This window comes from Bos javanicus, chromosome 22 (genome assembly GCF_032452875.1).
Source record: "Bos javanicus breed banteng chromosome 22, ARS-OSU_banteng_1.0, whole genome shotgun sequence".
Classification (NCBI taxonomy): domain Eukaryota; kingdom Metazoa; phylum Chordata; class Mammalia; order Artiodactyla; family Bovidae; genus Bos; species Bos javanicus.
In genome coordinates, this window is record NC_083889.1 from 23171279 (window position 1) to 23191683 (window position 20405).

Here is a 20405-nt window from a genome sequence, read left to right on the forward strand (position 1 = left end):
AATGAAAACTGACCTTTTCCAGTCCTGTGGCCATTCCAAATTTGCTGGCATATTGAGTGCAGCACTTTCACAGCATCATCTTTCAGGATTTGAAATAACTGGCATTCCATCACCTCCACTAGCTTTGTTCATAGTGATGCTTCCTAAGGCCCACTTGACTTCACATTCCAGGATGTCTGGCTCTAGGTGAGTGATCACACCATCGTGATTATCTTGGTCATGAAGATCTTTTTGTACAGTTCTTCTGTGTATTCTTGCCACCTCTTCTTAATATCTTCTGCTTCTGTTAGGTCCATACCATTTCTGTCCTTTATCGAGCCCATCTTTGCATGAAATGTTCCCTTGGTATCTCTAATTTTCTTGGAGATCTCTAGTCTTTCCCATTCTGTTGTTTTCCTCTATTTCTTTGCATTGATCGCTAAGGAAGGCTTTCTTATCTCTTCTTGCTAGTCTATGGAACTCTTTCCTTTGCTCCTTTGCTTTTCGCTTCTCTTCTTTTCAGCGCTATTTGTAAGTCCTTCCCAGACAGCCATTTTGCTTTTTTGCATTTCTTTTCCATGGGAATGGTCTTGATCCCTGTCTCCTGTACAATGTCACGAACCTCCATCCATAGTTCATCAGGCACTCTATCTATCAGATCTAGGCCCTTAAATCTATTTCTCACTTACACTGTATAATCATAAGGGATTTGATTTAGGTCATACCTGAATGGTCTAGTGGTTTTCCCTACCTTCTTCAATTTCAGTCTGAATTTGGTAATAATGTATTGCTATAGTGATCTAATTAAATGACTGTACCTTAGTCCATGTCCTGTGATTTGTCGAGAGACTGTTTGCAAACACTTAAGTCTAAAGGAATAGCAGTTATTGACAAAACGTAAAGTCTGTCAAAGAATATTCTGAGCATTATCCCAAGCTGTAAAAAATTAACTATTAATAGATACAAATTAGCCAGTTACAATGGTTTGCCTGTTCAACATTGAAGACTGCTACCCACAAAACCATCCAGGTGCATTACACACCTTCCAAATTCATCTAACACATTTCCCATGACCACCTAGAACTGTAAGCCACATGAAGGCACACTGCCACTCGTTACTCCAGGTTCAAAGCACCTAGGACAGTAATAAGCACTCAAATACCCGTGTGATGAATGACTGGTGCAGAAAATAAGACTTAAAACTGCATTAAAGATCACCACAGAAAGGAGTGAATAAATGATCTGGAGAACGCAAAGATGAGGCGTCTCAAAGTCACAGTACCCTGTCTCTTGGAGACAGAGACGTGAGGTGGCGCCACGGTGCACGGGGCTGCTGCGCATTTCCCATGACGAGAGAGAACCGCACTTTGGTAAAAATAATATTCAAAACTATTATTATAATTTATAGAAAGGCCTTACCTGAAATACCTTAAAATTCGAAGATAATCTTCTTGTATCCTCTGTTTAGCTTGTCCAACAAATCTAACTTTCTTATTTTTTAAATCTTCATAACCATTAAAGTAGTCAAATAAAGTACCATCAAAACCTAGTCATTAAAAGAGGGAAGAAAAATCACTATTAGCAAATAAAAATTGGAAAACACTGGCCCATACATAATAATCATTCAGCCATTTAAAAAAAGAATGAAATCTTGCCATTCGCAACAACATGGATGGATCTTGACGACATTGTGCAAGTAAAAGAAGCCAGACAGAGGAAGATAAATTATATGATTCCATTCTTATATAGAATCTTAAAAACAACAAGCTGATAGAGAACCAACTGGTGGTTGTCAGAGGCTAGGGTGGGTACAATGAGTCACCAGAGTCAAAAGGTACAAACTCCCAGCTATAGAACAGGTCCTGAGGAGGCTGAGTACACCATGGCAACTAGTTAACAACGTGTGTGTGTGTGCGTGTGTGTGCACTCAGTTGTGTCTGACTCTGCAACCCCAAGACTGTGGCCACTACAGTTAACAATACTGTATTACACATTCGGAAGTTGGTAAGACAGATTTTAAAAGTTCTCATCACCAGGGGAATAAAATTCTGTAAGTACATATGCTATCAGATATTACTAGACTTACTGCGGTGATCATTTCTTGATATATACAAATATCAAACATATTTGTATACTGAATCTAATGTAAGGCTGTATTTCATTACCTCAATTTAAAAAATTAAACAGAAAAAAACTGGCAAACTTAAAATCTGCAAAAAAAGTATCACAAACAGGAAAAAATTCGGGAAAGAGATAGACAGTGAAGTACTGATACGAGTAACATTCATCTGTATCCAGTACCAAATGGAACATACAATGGAATAAAAGGCTGCATTTACAATAGCAATAAAAAGACAACACACTAAATAAACAAGATGTATGCCAGTATGAAATGGGCAAAAACAATAAAACAAGCGATTTTCAAGTTAATAATGGAAAATAAACAACAACACCCAAAATAACCTGGAAAGAAGAAATGATAGTTAAAACTATCTAGAAAAATGTAAAAACTGTAATAAACCATAGGGAAAAAATTTATAATCCTAACGCAGGGAAGACCTTTCAAAATATGATTACCAAAAGAAATGAAAACACACCACCAAAGCCTTCAAAGAAATTATTAGTAAATCCAACTACATGAAACATTAGATATTCATTCCTGGATAGCATGAAAATGACACAATATGAAATTGCATTAAGGTAACATACTGGGGAAAACATTTACAGTTAGTATCACAGAGACAAATGGCTTTCTATTATCTACAAAAACCTCCTAAATAAGAAAGACCATATGTAGAAAAGTTAAGGGAAATGTTAAATTGGTACAGCCACTGTGGAGAACAGTATGGAGCTTCCTTAACAACTAAATACAGAACTCCCACGTATGCCCAGCACTCCCACTCCTGGCACACACCCGGGAAAAGCCATAGTGCAAAAGGACACACACAGCCGTGTTCTGGCGCCGCTCCTAACAGTCGGGACACGGAAGCAACCTAAATGCCCGTCGACAGAGGAGCAGACACAGGTGATGTGGTAGATGCGTGCGATGGGTGTTACTCGGCCGTAACAACAAAACCGGGCCATTGACTGAGATGGACCTGGAGACTATCATACAGAGTGAAGCAAGAAAAACACCCTGTATATTAACATGTATGTGGAATCTAAAAATGATATAGATGATCTTATCTGCAAGGCAGAGAGAGACCCAGAGGTAGAGAACAAAACACGGACAACGAGGGAGGGAAGGGGTGGGATGCACTAGGCAACTGAGATTCAAATATATACACTACTGGACACTGTGCAAAACAGAAGACTAATGACAGACTGTATACAGCTTGGGGCACGGCACTCAGTGCTCTGTGGTGACCTAAATGGGAATGAAATTCACAAAAGGTACAGCTGATTCACTCTGCTGTACAGCAGAAACTTGCAACACTGTAGGTCAACTATACTCTAATAAAAATTTTTTAAAGAGGAAAAAAAATGAACTAAAATATATATGACATATAAAAAGCTTTAAAATGAAGATTTTCAACTTCAGTTGTAAGAAGTGGACATTTATGAGATAATCATTTTTCAGACCTCCATCAGCTCAGCAAGGACCTAAGTCCAATTACATGTTAGCCAGGGGACAGTGAAATCTGAAATCTGACAAGGACACTTCTCCGTGCAGCCTTCTGAACTTGGTGAATTTTGAACCATGTGAACCTAACATCTGTTCAATATGTTATACATATATTTCTAGCGCAATATCCTCTCATGTTGAACAAAACAAAACAAAAAACTTAACGATTTTAATATAAGGCACATAAAACCTCAGGTATGTGTGAAGTGACCAAGTCCTCCCAGCTATCCCAGGACTTCCCTGATTTAAAAACTGAAAATCTCCTGGCTCAGGGATACCTTAGTCCAGGCAAAATGAGACAGGTGGCTGCTCTGGGAACTAAGATGGAAAAACAGAAACACCTGGAGCAAAGACACAGATGCCAACAACCACCCAAATGGGGAGCTCCGTGGGCCTGAGATAGACCTCAGCACGTGGCATCACAGGAAGGCGGGAAAGAAGAAAGTAACCACTCGTCATGATTATGGCAAATGCAGCCACACTCTAAGCTCAGGCTTAACTCCTGCCAAACTCTTCTTGGCATTTTGACACTTACAGCCAATTTATAAGGCTCCAGATTCAGAAAGATACAACAGGAAATGACACCAAACAAAAAAACTTAGACAATATGATTACAACGTACATGCGGTACACCTATCTCCTGTTACTTCTCTTACTGAACAGACACAACTCCAAGAGGACTGTGGAAACCAGATCTTTTTCAGTAAAGGGAAGATCAAAATTTGCAGGAAAAAACAGTGTTACAAAAGGGAAAATAAGAGTTTGAGAATCAAAGTGACCATTATCACCCCCAGAACTAGGAATGCTTTGTCTGATAAGGTTTGAAAAAAGTATGGATGGGAAAACGGGCTGAAGGTAAAGATTACTGAGTAGTATCTGTGTATATTTTGTTTTGCTCTGAATATCCTTTGAAAAAATGATGAGTAGAAGTTAGAAATAAAGTTGAGGTGCTGAGCATAATGCAGTGGTTAAGGACCTAACCTCTGAAACCAGGCTGCTTAACACATTATTGACCAGGAAACTTTTGCAGACGCTAGCTATACATATTGAAACACTCTAGTCAATAACATTCAGGTAACGAAAGATGTATTAATATGTCTCTGGTCAATAAACTGTTGAGTTGGAATCCTAATTCAGCAGTTTACTGGCTGCAGGACTTTGAGCAAATTTTCCTTAGTTACACACCAAGATCTGCCTCACAGGGTTGGTGGGAAGATTAAATTTCTGTGATGGGCTGAGAACAACGATGGTCACATTTTATAAGGGCTCAGCAAATGTCAGCAAACAGTACCACCGATAAGAGCTTTTATTTTTATAAAACAGTATCTTGAAAAAGAATATTAGTTTCTCTTTTAGTTATACCTGATTATGAGACATTAGTTATAAAGTTTTCATACACTGAACTAGTTGGAGCAGTTTAACGCTAAGTAAAAATGATATAAGAAGAAATTAACACCTGGAGTTCGACCCCATAATTGAGAGAAAACATGCCTCCAACTAGGCTCCCTCTGGTCATAAATCACCCAGGCTCTGGAAACCCGGGCTCCAATCAAAGCTCTCCGTGACTTGGGCTCAATTACTTAACGTCTCTGAGTCTGTTTCCACATCTGTTGAATGAGTTTCATACCTACTTTATGGAGTCTTCCTGAGCGTTAAATGAGCTGAAGTACATCAAGTGAGCACTGATGCACCTCAAGCCAGGGAGGCACGCTAGAAATGTTACTGGGCATTAATGTAATTAGCAAAGTGTGCCCACTTGGGTCTACAGCCCCCTCTCCATCCCACAAAGTGGGTACCACTGCTTCATCCTTTCACTATTACTGTGCCACAGGTAAGAGTGGATGCCCATCTTTTCTAATCCAAAGACTTAACCCTGAAGAACTTGCCTAAAATTTAAAGGACAAAAAACGATGCTTCAACTGCACACCAAAACGCTAACCTAATTCACACTGACTCCCATTACGATCCTCACTGCTTTCTTTCCTGAGCAAAATGTTATGCTCAGATGATCAACAGGCTTCCTCTCACATGCCAGGGCTGAGTAGAGACGGTCCGTAAGCCGTGGTGCCACGGAGGACTGTGAGGCAGTGCTGGGCACATGGAGCAACAGAGGAAGTGACATCACTGACCATGTCCGCCACAGGCACCAGCAGAGAGGGAAGGTGGGGCGTGTGTGTGTCCAAGACAGGAAGAAGGGGCAACGCGCGCGTGTGCACGGTCCTCACCTGAAACCTAACATCTTTTGATGCGATTCACAAGGAGCCCCTGGCTGAACGTGCACCAGGGACTCACCACGACCAACTCCTCTAACCCTCAGGACAGCCCTGCAGAGGAAGCTGCTATCCAGGGCCTCGCGTTACAGCGAGAGCGACCGAGGCAGCGGAACCCAGGAACCTCGGCTCCACAGTCAGTTTTAACCACAGCCTGTCTCTTCACAGAAACTGACACAAGCCCTCCAGTGGGAGAACACTGCCAGAAGACACGTTTCACGTGAAAAGGAAGCATTCGGACTGAAGGAGTTAGAACGCGACCCCCAGGCGTTACCTAAAAACATGGAATTTATGGTGAGATCTCTGCGCTCAGCATCCTTCTGCCAGTCAGTCGTGAATTCAACCTCGGCGTGTCTTCCGTCAGTGGCTACGTCAATCCTCAGTGTAGTAATTTCAAAATTTTCTTCATGAAGCTGGAAGTAAATATGTTTTTCAGAAATTAGTTTTCAGTATCACTGGATGGATTGGAAAAAAAAGTAAGTCCTGACAAGTATATATCTTCTTTTCTTTTTAAGTCAACTAGTACACATATCGGAGAAGGCAATGGCACCCGACTCCAGTACTCTTGCCTGGAAAATCCCATGGGCGGAGGAGCCTGGTAGGCTGCAGTCCATGGGGTCGCTGAGAGTCGGACATGACTGAGCGACTTCGCTTTCACTTTTCACTTTCCTGCATTGGAGAAGGCAATGGCAACCCACTCCAGTGTCCTTGCCTGGAGAATCCCAGGGACGGGGGAGCCTGGTGGGCTGCCGTCTATGGGGTCGCACAGAGTCGAACACGACTGAAGCGACTGAGCAGCAGCAGCACACGTATACCTTGAAATACAATGACACCCACAGTATTCAAAGACACATCCAAACAACATTTTTAAGAAATAATAAACCCCTCTTAATTTAAAAAGATAAGTTTGCATAGAAAAAATGGCAAGCCTGACAAATTATGTGGCAGAAAGTAAGATCCCTTAAAATATTCTGGTTCTTCAATACAAAACCAGGCTACTCTTTTAAATATTTTTTTAATAGCTCCAATTTTCAAAGAGCTGAATATCAATTTATAGAATATAATCCACTGAGCAAAGGCCCGACAGAGGAAGAAATATAGGCAACACATCCTGCAGCTCCTCTGCTGGTTACCTTCAATTACGTTACAATAAAGTGCCCTGTGCATCCTGGGAAAAGAGGTACCCCCTGCTGGGAGAAGCGGAGTAGCTCCGTTACAGTCATGTGTGAACTTAGCCTGAAAAAGTAAGTGAGCTCTGGACATGCAGATGCGGAAGAAGAATAGTTCAAGATGAGCAAAGGCACAGTGGAGAGAAGACGGGTACATGCAAGAGCAAGTTCACAGCATACACGGGGCATCCACATCGAGGGGCAGACAGCAAAAGGTTTCACATGCCAAGCAGGGGTTCGGGATCTTTTCATTAGGAACTGAAAGCCATTAATGATCGGTAAAGTCGGTTCTGGCTTCCCTGATGGCTCAGTGGGTGAAGAATCTGCCTGCAATGCAGGAGACACAGGAGACGTGGGTTCAGTCTCTAGGTTGGGAAGATCCCCTGGAGAAGGAACTGGCAACCCACTCCAGTAATCTTGCCTGGAAAATCCCACGAACAGAGGAGCCTGGAAAGCTACAGTCCATGGGTTGCAAAGGGTCGGACATGACTGAGCGACTAATACACAGAGTCTGTTCTGGAATTCCTCTCAATCTCATGTACTGTTTTCTACAAACTGGTTCTCACTGGGGAGTTCCAGAATTAGGAATTTGAGGCACAAGTTAACTCAAGAAAAACAGTGTAAATATTAAGACAGTTGAAATCTACAGAAAACAAAGAGACCCCCAGAGTGCCTCCCTCGCCCAAGCAGAGAACCAGAGATTGACTAGAAAGGATGACCCCAAATAATAACAACTTGAGGCACCATATACAAAATCATGGGAAATGAAAATGAAAACAAGGTTGTGAAGAAAACCCAACATGACCTCTATCCCTTTCTGCAGTCAGTTTTCAAAATGTTAATCAGCAGCCTTATTCCAACCTGGGTAATGCTAGAGGATTTCTCTGGTGTCCCCAGATGAAAAGCCCTCCCGATACTGATAGCAGGGTCCCGTCACTAACAAGGCTGCTGCTTCCACACAAAACTACCTAAACTGCCCAGGGCTTTCTGCATGCACTCCATTACTGCAACAAAGAGACACTGAAAAGCTTCCACACTGAAGGAACACCAACAGCAAAGACAGAACAAGCTCAAAGGAAATAAAGACATCATCCAAGTACCTAGTCCCTTCACGGATCACAGCCTTGTTGTGGCGAAGGGGCCTGGAGAACTCAATGACGTGATGAGCCATACTGTGCAGAGCTACCCAAGACAGATGGGTCACAGTGGAGAGTTCTGACAAAACGTGATCCACCGGAGGAGGGGATGGCAAACCGCTCCAGTATACCTGCCGTGAGGACCCCATGAGCTGGATGAAAAGGCAACGAGAGATGAATCCCCCAGGTCAGAAGATTTCCAACATGCCACTGGGGAAGAGCAGAGGACAACTATTAACAGCTCCAGAAAGAATGAGGCGGCTGGGCCAAAGCGGGAAGAAGCTCAGCTGTGGATGTGTCTGGTGATGAAAGTAAAATTCCACGCTATAAAGAACAGTACTGCATAGGAACCTGGAATGTCAGGTCCACGAATCAAGGTAAATTGGATGTGGTCAAGCAGGAGATGGCAAGAATAAACATCGACATTTTAGAAATCAGTGAACTAAAATAGACTGGACTGCAATGGGTGAATTTAATTCAGATGACCATTATATCTACTACTGTGGGCAAGAATCCAACAGAAAAAATGGAGTAGCCCTCATAGTCAACAAGAGTCTGAAATGCAGTACTTGGGTGCAACCTCAAAAACGACAGAATGATCTCGGTTGGTTTCCAAGGCAAACCATTCAACATCACAGTAATCCAAGTCTATGCCCCAACCAGTAATGCTGGAAAAGTTCTGAAGCTGATCAGTTCTATGAAGACCTACAAGACCTCCTAGAACTAACACCAAAAAAAGATGTCCTATTCATCACTGGGGACTAGAATGCAGAAGTAGGAAGTGAAGAGAAACCTGGAGTAACAGGCAAGTCTGGCCTTGGAGTACAAAATGAAGCAGGGCAAAAGCTAACTGAATTCTGCCAAGAGAATGCACTGGTCATAGTAAACACCCTTTATCAACAACACAAGAGACAACTTTACACATGGACATTACCATATGCTCAATACCAAAATCAGATTGATTACATTCTTTGTAGTTGAAGATGGAGACACTACATACAGTCAGCAAAAACAAGACCCGGAGCTGACTCTGGCTCAGATCATCAGCTTCTCATAGCAAAATTCAGGCTTAAAGTAAAGAAAGCAGGGAAAACCACTAGGCCAGCCAAGTACAACTTAAATCCCCTATGAATATACAGTTGAGGTGACAAATAGTTTGAAGGGATCAGATCTAGTAAACAGAACGCTTAAAGACCTATGGACAGAGGTCCATAATGCTGTACAGGAGGTGGCAAACAAAACCTTCCCAAAGAAAAGGAAAGGCAAGAAGGCAAAGTGGTTGTCCGAGGAGGCTCTACAAATAGCTGGAGAGAGAAGAGAAGTGGAAAGCGAGGGAGAGGGAGAGGTACAGCCAAGGAAACGCAGAGCGCCAGAGAACAGCACAGAGAGACGAGGGCTTCTTCCATGGACAATGAGCAGAAGCACAGGAAAGCCACTGAACGGGCAAGACTAGAGACCTCGTCAAGGAAACTGGGGATGTCAAAGGCACATTTCATCCAAAGATGGCTCCTAAAAAGGACAGAAGCTAACAGAAGAGGAGGTCAAGAAGAGATGGAAAGAATACACAGAACTGTACAAAAAAGATCTTCATGAACCGGATTACTATGATGGTGTGTGTGGTCAGTCACCCAGACCCCCACATTCTGGAGTGTGAAGTCAAGTGGGCCTTAGGAAGCACTGCTGTCAATAAAGCTAGTGGAGGCGATGGAATTCCAACAGAGCTATTTAAAACCCTAAAAGATGATGCTGTCAAAGTGCTTCACTCTATATGCCAGCAAATTTGGAAAACCCAGCAGTGGTCACAGAACTGGAAAAGGTCAATTCTCATCCCAATTCCCCGGAGAAGGCAATGGCACCTCACTCCAGTACTCTTGCCTGGAAACTCCCACGGACGGAGGAGCCTGGTAGGCTGCAGTCCATGGGGTCGCGAAGAGTCAACAGAACTGAGTGACTTCACTTTCATGCGTTGGAGAAGGCAATGGCACCCCACTCCAGTGTTCTTGCCTGGAGAATCCCAGGGACGGGGAGCCTGGTGGGCTGCAGTCCATGGGGTCACACAGAGTCAGACACGACTGAAGCGACTTAGCAGCAGCAGCATCCCAACTCCCAAGGACAGTACTAAAGAATGTTCAAACCACTGGACAACTGTACTCATCTCCCATGCTAGTGATGTTACGCTCAAAATCCTCCAAGTTAGGCTACAAAGTACATGAACCGAGAACTTCCATATGTTCAAGCTGGGTTTAGAAAAGGCAGAGGAACCAGAGTTCAAATTGTCAACATTTGTTGGATCATAAAGAAAGCAAGGGAATTTCAGAAAAACATCTACCTCTGTTTCACTGACTATGCTAAAGCCTTTGACTGTGTGGACTGTAACAAACTGTGGAAAACTCTTAGAGAGATGGAATTACCAGGCCACCTTACCTGCCCCCTCAGAAATCTGTATGCAGGTCAAGAAGTAACAGTTAGAACCTTGTATGCAACAACAAACTGGTTCAGGATTGAGAAAGGAATATGACAAGGCTGCTTATTGTCCCCTTGTTGATTTAACTTATACACAGAGCACATCATGAGAAATGCTGGGCTGGATGAAGTACAAGCTGGAATCAAGACTGCCAGGAGAAATATCAACAACCTCAGATATGCGAATTACACCACTCTAACGGCAAAAGCAAAGATGAACTACACAACCGCTTTTTGAGAGTGAAGGAGAGTGAAAAAGCCTGTTAAAACCAAATATTTAAAAAACTAAAATCACAGCATCTGGCCTCATTACTTTATGGCAAACAGAGGGGAAAAGGTGCAGGTAGTGACAGCTTTCTTCTTCTTGGGTTCTAAAATCACTGCAGATGGTGACTGCAGCCATGAAATTAGAAGATGGTTGCTTCTTGGCAAGAAAGCTGTGACAAACCTAGACAGTGTGTTAAAAAGCACACACGTTGCTTTGGTGACAAAAGTCCGTACAGTCAAGGCCATGGTCTTTCCAGTAGTCACGTGTGGTTGTGAAAGCTAGACCATACAGAAGGCAAAGTGCTGAAGAATTGATGCTTTTGAAGTGTGGTGCTGGAGAAGACTGTTGAGAGTTCCTTGGACAGCAAGGAGATCAAACCAGTCAACCCTAAAGGAAATCAACCGTGAATACTCATCAGAAGGACTGATGCTGAAGCTCTAATACTTTGGCCACCTGATGTGAACAGCTGACTCACTAGAAAAGACGCTGATGCTGGGAAAGGTAGAAGGCAGAAGGAAAAGAGGGCAGCAGAAAAATGAGACGGCTGGATGGCATCACTGATGCAATGGACCTGAACCTGGGCGAACTCCACGAGACAGGGAAGGACAGGGAAGTCTGGCGTGCTGCAGTTCATGGCGTGGCAGAACCGGACACAGCACAGCAACTGACCAACAGAGTAGCTAGAATGGATACTCTCAGGGAGTATCAGATGATACTGCATCTGAAACAAGAACAGGACGCTTTCAAAAATATTCAGAAAAGACCTCTTGGAAATATAAAAAAGACAGCAAAAGTTGCCAACAGAAAAACTGGATGATCAAGTTAAGGCAGTTTCACAGAAATTAAATGAAAATATAAGAGACAAAAGACAAAACTAGAGGATCAGTCCCTGTGGCCCAACATCCAGCATTCACGGAGGTTTCCACAGAAGACACCTGCCAAAGGGGATGGAGTCGGGAGAGGAGTGAACACGAGAAGGCCCACTCAGCGCCTGACGCCGAGGCAGTGCCCGATCCAAGCCAAGGCACGTCCTCTTCAAATTAAAAACACCAGGGATAAAGTGATCAGAAAGGCTTCCAAAACGGGGAGGGGGGAATCCGTTCTCGAACACGGGAGAAATCTGAACAAGCTCAGGCTTCTCAGTGGCAACTCTGGGAGACAGAGAACAAAGCCTTTACATTTCTGCCTGAGAGTGATTCCCAGCCTTGAATTCCACAGCCAACCAAACTATCCGATCAGCGTGAATGGAGGCAAAATAACAGCGTTTTCACTCATGCCAAGCTCTCTCAGGCCACTAACATGAGGGCATAAACCAAGACAGAAAGCACATGGGATCAGGAACCAGGAGGTCTAATAAGGAAAGGGGCAAGTTCACTCCTGGGTCTGACACACGGGCCTCCCAGGGTGGGCCCGGGTGGGAGGAGGCAGACAGCAGCAGGTGACCCGGCTCCAGAAGGCCCCAGAGGACGCGCACAGCGGGGCCCAGTGGGAGCGAGCGGCGGCCCAGTGGGAGCGAGCAGCGCCCCAGAGCCGCGTCAGAGACACACTACCAACTGCAGGGCCCCCCAAGCATGAAGCGCAAGGAATGGAGTCACAGCGCACCACGCCATCTAGCTGCAAACAACGGGGTGGGGGGGGAGCATTTGGCCAGAAACTACAGCAGAAATGCCCTGAGGCAGCCGAGTTGCCTGCCTTGCAGGAAGTCAATAAACAACATCTGAAGACTGGAAATTTAAAACGAAAACCAAACACTGAAGCATCAGAAAGGTCTGTTTTAGAAACGCAGAGGGAAAAGGTACCGACCATGAATATTAGCTGAAAGGGGGGGCAACAAAGGAGGGTGCAGGGTTTCACAGGAGGCAGAGGAGACTTCTTTTTTTAATGAGGCTTCTTTGCTATTAAGTTTTTAAACACTAGAAATCATCTATAAATTTTTTTAAGTTTTCAAAACAGGCAACGCCGCTCCTGCCAGACTCTTCACTCACCCTGGCAGTGATGGTCCCGTGCTTCTCTCCTTTGTTGTTGATCATGCGGATGCCGACCGACTGGAACAGCTCCTTCATCTGGGCTGGGGTGGCCGTGGTGGCAAAGTCCACATCCTGCGGCTTCACCCCACTCAGCAGATCCCTCACGGCTCCTCCCGCGATTCGCAACTCATGATTTTCCCTGACAAATAATTCTGAGACAAAAAGGAACGTTTTTTATTTCAGTGGGTTTCTGTCAAGAATCACAGAAGCACAAGTTCTTCCATCTATTTGGCACAGCAGAGATAACTGAACTCAGTCTTTTTATATAAAACTGGGAGAGCAGGGGTGGGTTGGGGTGGGAGGTGGGAGCCGTGGTATACTCTTGGCTGATTTACACTGTGGTATGGGAGAAACCAATACAAAATTGTAAAGCAACTATCCTCCAATTAAAAATAAGTAAATACAAACTGTGAAAACAAAGCCCACAGCAATGAAGGGACCTGCCTGCAGCAGAACGCCTTCAACAACCATGAGAAGCAGGGAACTTGCAGAATTCTCCTTAGGTTAATTCAGAATATCTAAATGCCTCAAGGTTATCAATGTAAATCTGAATTACTACCAAAAAGTACAGGGAATACTCTAGAAAGGTGAAGTGTTCCTGCACATCCTCGGTGTGTTTTCTCTTGAAGCCACCCAAGCCGAGCTGCTGCTACGTGCTGGACTCACACTCGAGGCCTGGGTATCCTCCTGTGAACATTATCACGTCAGAGAACATCCACACGAGACAAGGCCTCTCTGTGACCAGCGTGCATCAAGACACCTAGTAATCATGTGTGAATGAAGACGAGACACGCACACTGCCGGACAGCACCCTCTCACAGTTAATACACGCGCCTGTGCCTTAGGTACCAGTTGAATCATCAAGCTGTGTTCCCACCTTCCAGGTAAGGATTATTAAGACCATCAGACTAACCCCTGCTTCCTGACACCCGAATCCACAGCAAAGCCCCCAAATCATGTGATACAAGCCCAAATCCTACAAAAAGTCCTTTCTACAATGGTTTTTCTCAGAGGCCTCGAGGTTCTCCTCGGTCAGCAAGCCCCACTCTGCCTGGACTTGCTGAGGGGTGTTCTTACTGGTCCTTGGCAGGAGGGTGCATCAGAGCTCCAGCACCACAACACAACTCAAGACGTCACCCTCCAGCCCATGCCAAGCTCTGTGCTCTGCCATCCTCCTCCTCTACCTGTCCTTCCCAAACCTCCCAGCTCCACACCTCTGCAGACTCCCCAGAATCATCTGCTGCAAAACAACCAAGGTTGCTCCCTCTACCTCCCCGCTTGCCTAAAAGCTCTTGCACATGGAAACCACTTCCGGAAGCCCCTCCCAGAGGGACTGCTCATACTCCTCCAGCCCCACGTTTCCAGTCAAGTCCCAGTGATTCCTTAATATGGGGTCCATGGTTCCTTAAAATAAAACACTAAAATCATCTGTTAGTGCACAGTTTTCATGAGACTCAGACAAGAAGGGTAAACAAGAGTTTCATGAAATAGCACTCACCCTTACTATAAGTACCATGCAATCCAACCTGTTCTATTCTTTATCTTCTCTCTTTTTCCTCTATTTTTTAACACTGGTCATGACCACTAAATTGATTTTATGACCCATGAACAGGTCACACGAACTCTGGTGCTAGACAAAACTCCTGAGAGCCCTTGGCTAGCAAGGAGACATTCATTGGAAGGACTGATGCTGAAGCTGAAGCTCCAATACTTTGGCCACCTGATGCAAAGATCCAACTCACTGAAGACCCTGAACCTGGGCAAGATTGAGGGTAGGAGGAGGAGGAGGCAACAGAGGATGAAATGGTTGGATGGCATCACCGACTTGATGAACATCAACTAGAGCAAACTCCGGGAGATGGTGAAGGACAGGGAAGCCTGACGTGCTGCAGTCCATGGGGTTGCAAAGAGTCAGACAGGACTGAGCGACTGTACAACAACAATAACCATTTAACTTACACAAAAATTATTACATTTGGAACTTTAGCCTCATGTATAGAATGAAGGAGGGGCTTCCCAGGAGGCGCAGTGGTAAAGAATTGGCCTGCCAAAGCAGGAGATGTGGGTTCGATCCCTGGCTCAGGAAGATCCCTTGGAGGAGGAAATGGCAACCCACTTTAGCATTTTTGGCTGGAAAATCCCATGGACAGAGAAGCCTGATGGGCTATATATAGTCCATGGGGTCACAAAGAGTCAGACATGACCTAGCAACTAAACAACAGGATTATATGGCTATCCTTAAGCAAAAGGAAAACAAATTACATGAAATAAATTGACATAAAATTCTATATGAGCATCGTACACTATCCTAAACCTTCCAAATTCTTGCACACTGAAAACTAATTTTACATTTGGCAAAACAGCTATCATGATTCAACAACTGGTATAGTATTAAGCTGCACAGCAGCACCATACAACGGCCATCTTTTTTTTTTTCCCTTGTTGCTTTTGTGCATGGTTTTCACACAGTGCACTGTATTTTAGCAAGACATTCAAGTCTTTAGAAACTAGCAGAGATCATACAGAAGTAACTATTTGATTTTCTAGCTGCTGGGTATTGCACTACAAGATTACACCCTTGCCACTTCCACTATAACTGAGAAAACCTGGGTTGGTCTTTCAGGGCCAAGGCCACGGGCCAAATCCCACCTCTCTCGACCGCACTCTTCGCTTTCTCACTTGCTAGGACTTCACCTCTCAAGGTAAAGCACATTTGGCCCTTGAAGTCAGGGTTAGGAAGCCAAACGCAACTGGTAAAAACTGTTCAAGGACCTACAGTAATCAATAACCACGATCTTGTTTCCAAAAGAGAAACACAGAAGGGGCTTCCTTGACGGCTCAGTAGTAAAGATTCCACCTGCCAGTGCAGGAGACGTGGCTGCAATCCCTGGTCCGGGAAGACCCCACATGCTGTGGAGTGACTAAGCCCATGTGCCACAACTACAGAGCCTGTGCTCTGGAGCCCAGGAACCACAACTACTGAGCTCACACACCACAAGTGCTGAAGGCTTCATGCCACGTAGCCCATGCCCTGCAACAGAAGAAGCAACTGCAATGAGAAGCCCTGACTCGCCGCAACTCGAGGGGAAAAAAAAGACACAGCAATGAAGACCCAGCACAGCCAAAATAAATGCATTTTCTACATCCAGTCATTTGGCGGCTATCTTCCAAGAAACCTCTTACAATGAAGACAGTAAAAGTGGGAGCTGGGAGAGACATATGAAGAAAGAACAAACTCAAATTCAACTGTAAGTCAGAACCTACAGATATGAGCTGTACACACAGTAGCCACATGTGGTTCCTGAGCACTTGAAATGTGGCGAGTCTGAATTCAGATGGTCTATACTAAACGCCAGATTTCAAAGATTTATAAGCGAGTGGGAAATATGTCACTCATAATTTGTACACAAATATGACTTTAAAATGACGGTATCTTAGATGTACTGAATTAAATAAGATGTACTAAAAAGTTATTAAAATTAATTTCACCCATTTCTCTTTTTCACTCTAATTAAAATTCAGAGTGAAGTATCTACTTTAGGCCCCCTACTTCAAGACCATATGAAACTATGGTCTATAAAACTATAAAACTCAAGTAGTTCTGGACCATTTACTTCTAACATATACCTAAAAGTCACCTTATTTCAAGAACAGGAAAGTAGCTTTGTCAATAAGCTAATACAGGGACACCCCCCGTGGTCAAGTGATTAAGAATCCACTTTGCAATACAGCATACAAGGGCACAATCCCTGGTTGAAAAACTAAGATCCCACACGTCACAGGGCAACTAAGCCCGTACCCCAGAATTCCTGAGCCCATGAGCCAAAACCAGGGAGCCTGTGTGCTGCAGTGAAGATCCCACATGCCCCAACTGAGGCTGGCACAGCCAATGAGGATTAAAACAAAAAATCAGCTACTAAAAGGCCAGTCACTTTAAATCAACGTTCCTTCACCTTCTGGGCATCAGAATTAATGGAACAGTTTTTATAGAAATTTACAAATGCCCATACTCCTCAGAGATTCCAGTCAGTAGGGCAGGAGTGGGACCCTAGCATCCGTAAGCTATAAAAGCTCCTCAGGTGAATCTAAAGGACAAACCAACATGTAAGGTCATGTTTCTACATATATACACCTTAATATACTTCCCAAATCACTGACGGTGACTTTAGCCCTGAAATTAAGACACCTGCTCCCTGGAAGAAAAGCTACAACAAACCTAAACAGTGTATTAAAAAGCAGAGACATCACTTTGATGACAAAGGTCCATCTAGTTAAAGCTATGGTTTTTCCAGTAGTCATGTACGGATGTGAGAGTTCGACTATGAAGAAGGCAGAGTCCCTAAGAATTGATGCGTTTGAACTGTGCTGCTGGAGAAGACTCTTGAGTCCCTGGGACAACAACGAGATGAAACCAGCCAACGCTGAAGGAGATCAACCCCGAATATTCACTGGAAGCACTGATGCTGAAACTGAAGCTCCAATAGTTTGGCCACCTGATGTGAAGAGTTGACTCACTGGAAAAGACCCTGATGCTCGGAAAGATTGTGGGCCGAAGAAGGGGACAACAGAGGAGGAGATGGTTGGATGGCATCACTGACTCAATGGACACGAGTCTGGCCAGACTCCAGGAGATAGTGAAGGACAGGGAAGTCTGGCGTACTGCAGTTCATAGGGTCCCAGAGAGTTGGGCATGACTGAGCCACTGAACAACCCATTGTATTTATAAAGACATGACTAGGAGACCATAAATTCTGCAGTGCAACTGTGTGCACTGTAACAGCGATAGTTGATACTGAGTTGAGAACTGCGGCAAGCAACACGAAGCGCCTGTGACCAGGCACGTAGCTAAAGCCATTTCCTGTGTCCCTTCCAGACAAGGGTTGTATATGCACAAATGGAGATGACTCCCACTTACTTCTGCCTCTGGTTCTCTCGGAAAGCACTGATAGCTGGGCCAGAAATATAGCTTAGTGGTGATAAGCTGGGTTCTCAAATCAGACTGCAAAAGTTCAAATCCAAGCTCTTCAGTTATTAGTTATAAAAATGGTGCCAAGGAATTTCACATTCCTAAGCCTATGCTTCCTCAACAATATAACAAGAGAAAAAGTATCTAATCCTTAAGTCAGTAGGCCTAATTCTGTGATGCATATAAAGTACGTGGGGGTAACACAAAAAAGCCATGCTTTTTACTGCAATCATTATTTGCCTCTTCTCATGACTTGGCTATAGTTTTGGATTATTCATAGTAAACCCTGCTTTCACTAGCTCAACATTCACAAAAAAAACTACGAATGTTGGCTTAAAAACATTACCTCTCTGCCTCTCCATTTATACAAACTTCCAAAGCAAGAGGAGGCATCCGACTTCTCACCTGTTAGACTCTTCAATCCTTCTGTGAAAAGTGACTGGAATTCTGGAGACTGCAACTTCATTGTAAACATAGAGTGCTTCAGAAGGCACAGTCTACTCCAGCTGCAGCTCAGTAACTGCCTGCGCCAGGGATCCAGGCACCTCAGCATCTGGGGAGAAAGTCACCACCTCGCATCTACAAGACAAGCATGCACACACCACGATGAAATTTACAAGCGCAGGACAATGAGGGGATGCGCAGTGATTTTATCAACAGAGACACAGTCGTCTCCTGATCATGTGAAAAACGGAAAAAACTGACAACGTGAGGGAGAATTACAACTGGGTCTACCCCTGCAGTTACCCGGTTTTGCCCTCCTGAAGCACTTGCTACTATGTTAATACCGCGTTCTACTGTCCGGATGCTCTCCTGGGAGACCGGTCTCAGTTAAAGCCTGAGGTACAAGGCTGCCACGAACAGTGGTTCCAGAAAATGTAACTCAAACACTTGCAGGGACACTTGCTCTTCTCCAGAATAATTCACAGTCGTGTGTACATCAGCATACTTGCTCACACACACCTGAGACTCATGACCCCGGGATATGTCCTACTCACTGGAAAACAAGATGTTTTCCTATCATCTGTCCTTGCTGCCCGCTTCTTCTTCATTCATCATCTGCCTATCCCATCAAGTCTCCTGAATCCCACCCATTCACACTCTGCCATCTGTCGTCCATCATCATCACGCTCCGTTTTTCATGTAGGGTGGGCCTCTGGGAGGCAGCAACAGATCGCAAACAAACCGAAAGAAACCCCAGAGAAGAACCATTCCTTTTCTTGGAAAAGCAGGTTTCAAAGAGCGGCGTTTCCCGCCAGGGGGCGAGTTCTCCTTATCCAAAGAACTGGGGAGGAAAAACACTGCACTTCTTCCACGCTTCAACACAGAAAACCCAGTGGGAACCCAGGCCCTGAAACTGTGTGGCCTGTCCCCCACAGCAGGTGCTGGACCTAAAAGGGAGGCCAAAGGCCCGGCCGCAAGGAAGGGAAAGCGCCCAGGGGAAGCCCGATGAATCAGCCCGCAGTCAGTGAGATGTAGCAGAAACGCGGTCCCACGACCTCGACAGTGGGCTCTATTCCCGAGGGCGGAAGAGGCCTCTCACCGCCCCGGCACCCGCCTTCCCCAAGACCAAGCCCGTGGGACAGTCCCAGGGTCCTGCCGTCGCTGCCGCTCGCCCCCCAGCAGCGCGCACCCACACGTCCCCCGCACGCCTTCTCACCGTCCCCACGGCTCCGTCGCCGTCGCGTGCACTTCCGGGCAGCAGGCGCCGTGACGTCACCAATGCGCGCCGGTTGACCGCAAATGGGAAGTCACGGAAGGGAGTGGGCGGTACTTTACCAAGCTCTCCCGGTCTCTCCCACTTCGCAGCCGGCAGCGTACCCTACCTTCAGCAAGGTTCCTGAGTTCTTCCCAGTCCTGCACAGCCAGGCTTTGCTCCTGGGGGGACCCTAGGGACCAGTGGCTGTACATTTATTTTAATTATACCTCACCGCACCTTTCTCTTGGAGAGGAAGTGGCAACCCACTCCAATGTTCTTGCCTGGAGAATCCCACGGACGGAGAAGCCTGGTAGGCTGCAGTCCATGGGATCGCACAGGGTCGGACACGACTGAAGCGACTTAGCAGCAGCAGCAGCAGCAGCACCTTTCTCTGGCCCTGGGGTTGTTAGACACCCATCTGTACTGCATACCCGTGTGACCCTGGACAAGTGACACCGACTTCCTTTGTAAAATGAGACTATGAATAGAACCTATCCCAGGGAACTGCCAGGCTTAAATGTCATGTTATCCCCTAGTAAAGGGGAAGGGCTCAGTAACTGTTTACTTGTTATTCTTGCCTGCTCCCTGGTTGGCACTTGACTCACGTTACTATTCTATACACTAATTGGTGTGGCAAACAATTTGATATTGTAGATGAAATAGACAAATCCTTTGAAAAATACAACTTACCAAAATTGACCTTGGATGACATTTTAACATCTGAATAGCCCTTTGCTATTAAAGAAATGGAGTTTAGTTCAACAAACTTCTTACAAAGATAATTCCAGACACAGATGGTTTCA

The 20405-nt window shown here is 44.9% G+C and overlaps 1 protein-coding gene across 5 annotated transcripts in view; it reads right to left on the reverse strand.

Annotated features, from left to right (window-relative positions):
• Positions 1–19653, reverse strand: part of TRNT1 (tRNA nucleotidyl transferase 1) — a 23383-nt gene extending 3730 nt beyond the window's left edge. The window contains exons 1-5 of one of the 5 annotated variants that reach the window (XM_061396373.1): positions 19564–19653; positions 18309–18482; positions 12896–13089; positions 6149–6287; positions 1399–1525 (exon numbers count right to left, since the gene is read on the reverse strand). In XM_061396373.1, the coding sequence (XP_061252357.1) occupies positions 1399–1525; positions 6149–6287; positions 12896–13089; positions 18309–18456 (608 nt within the window). In that variant the 5' untranslated portion in view covers positions 18457–18482; positions 19564–19653. The other 4 variants (XM_061396372.1, XM_061396375.1, XM_061396371.1 and 1 more) reach the window with 4 other exon arrangements.
• Between the last annotated feature and the right edge of the window lie 752 nt (positions 19654–20405).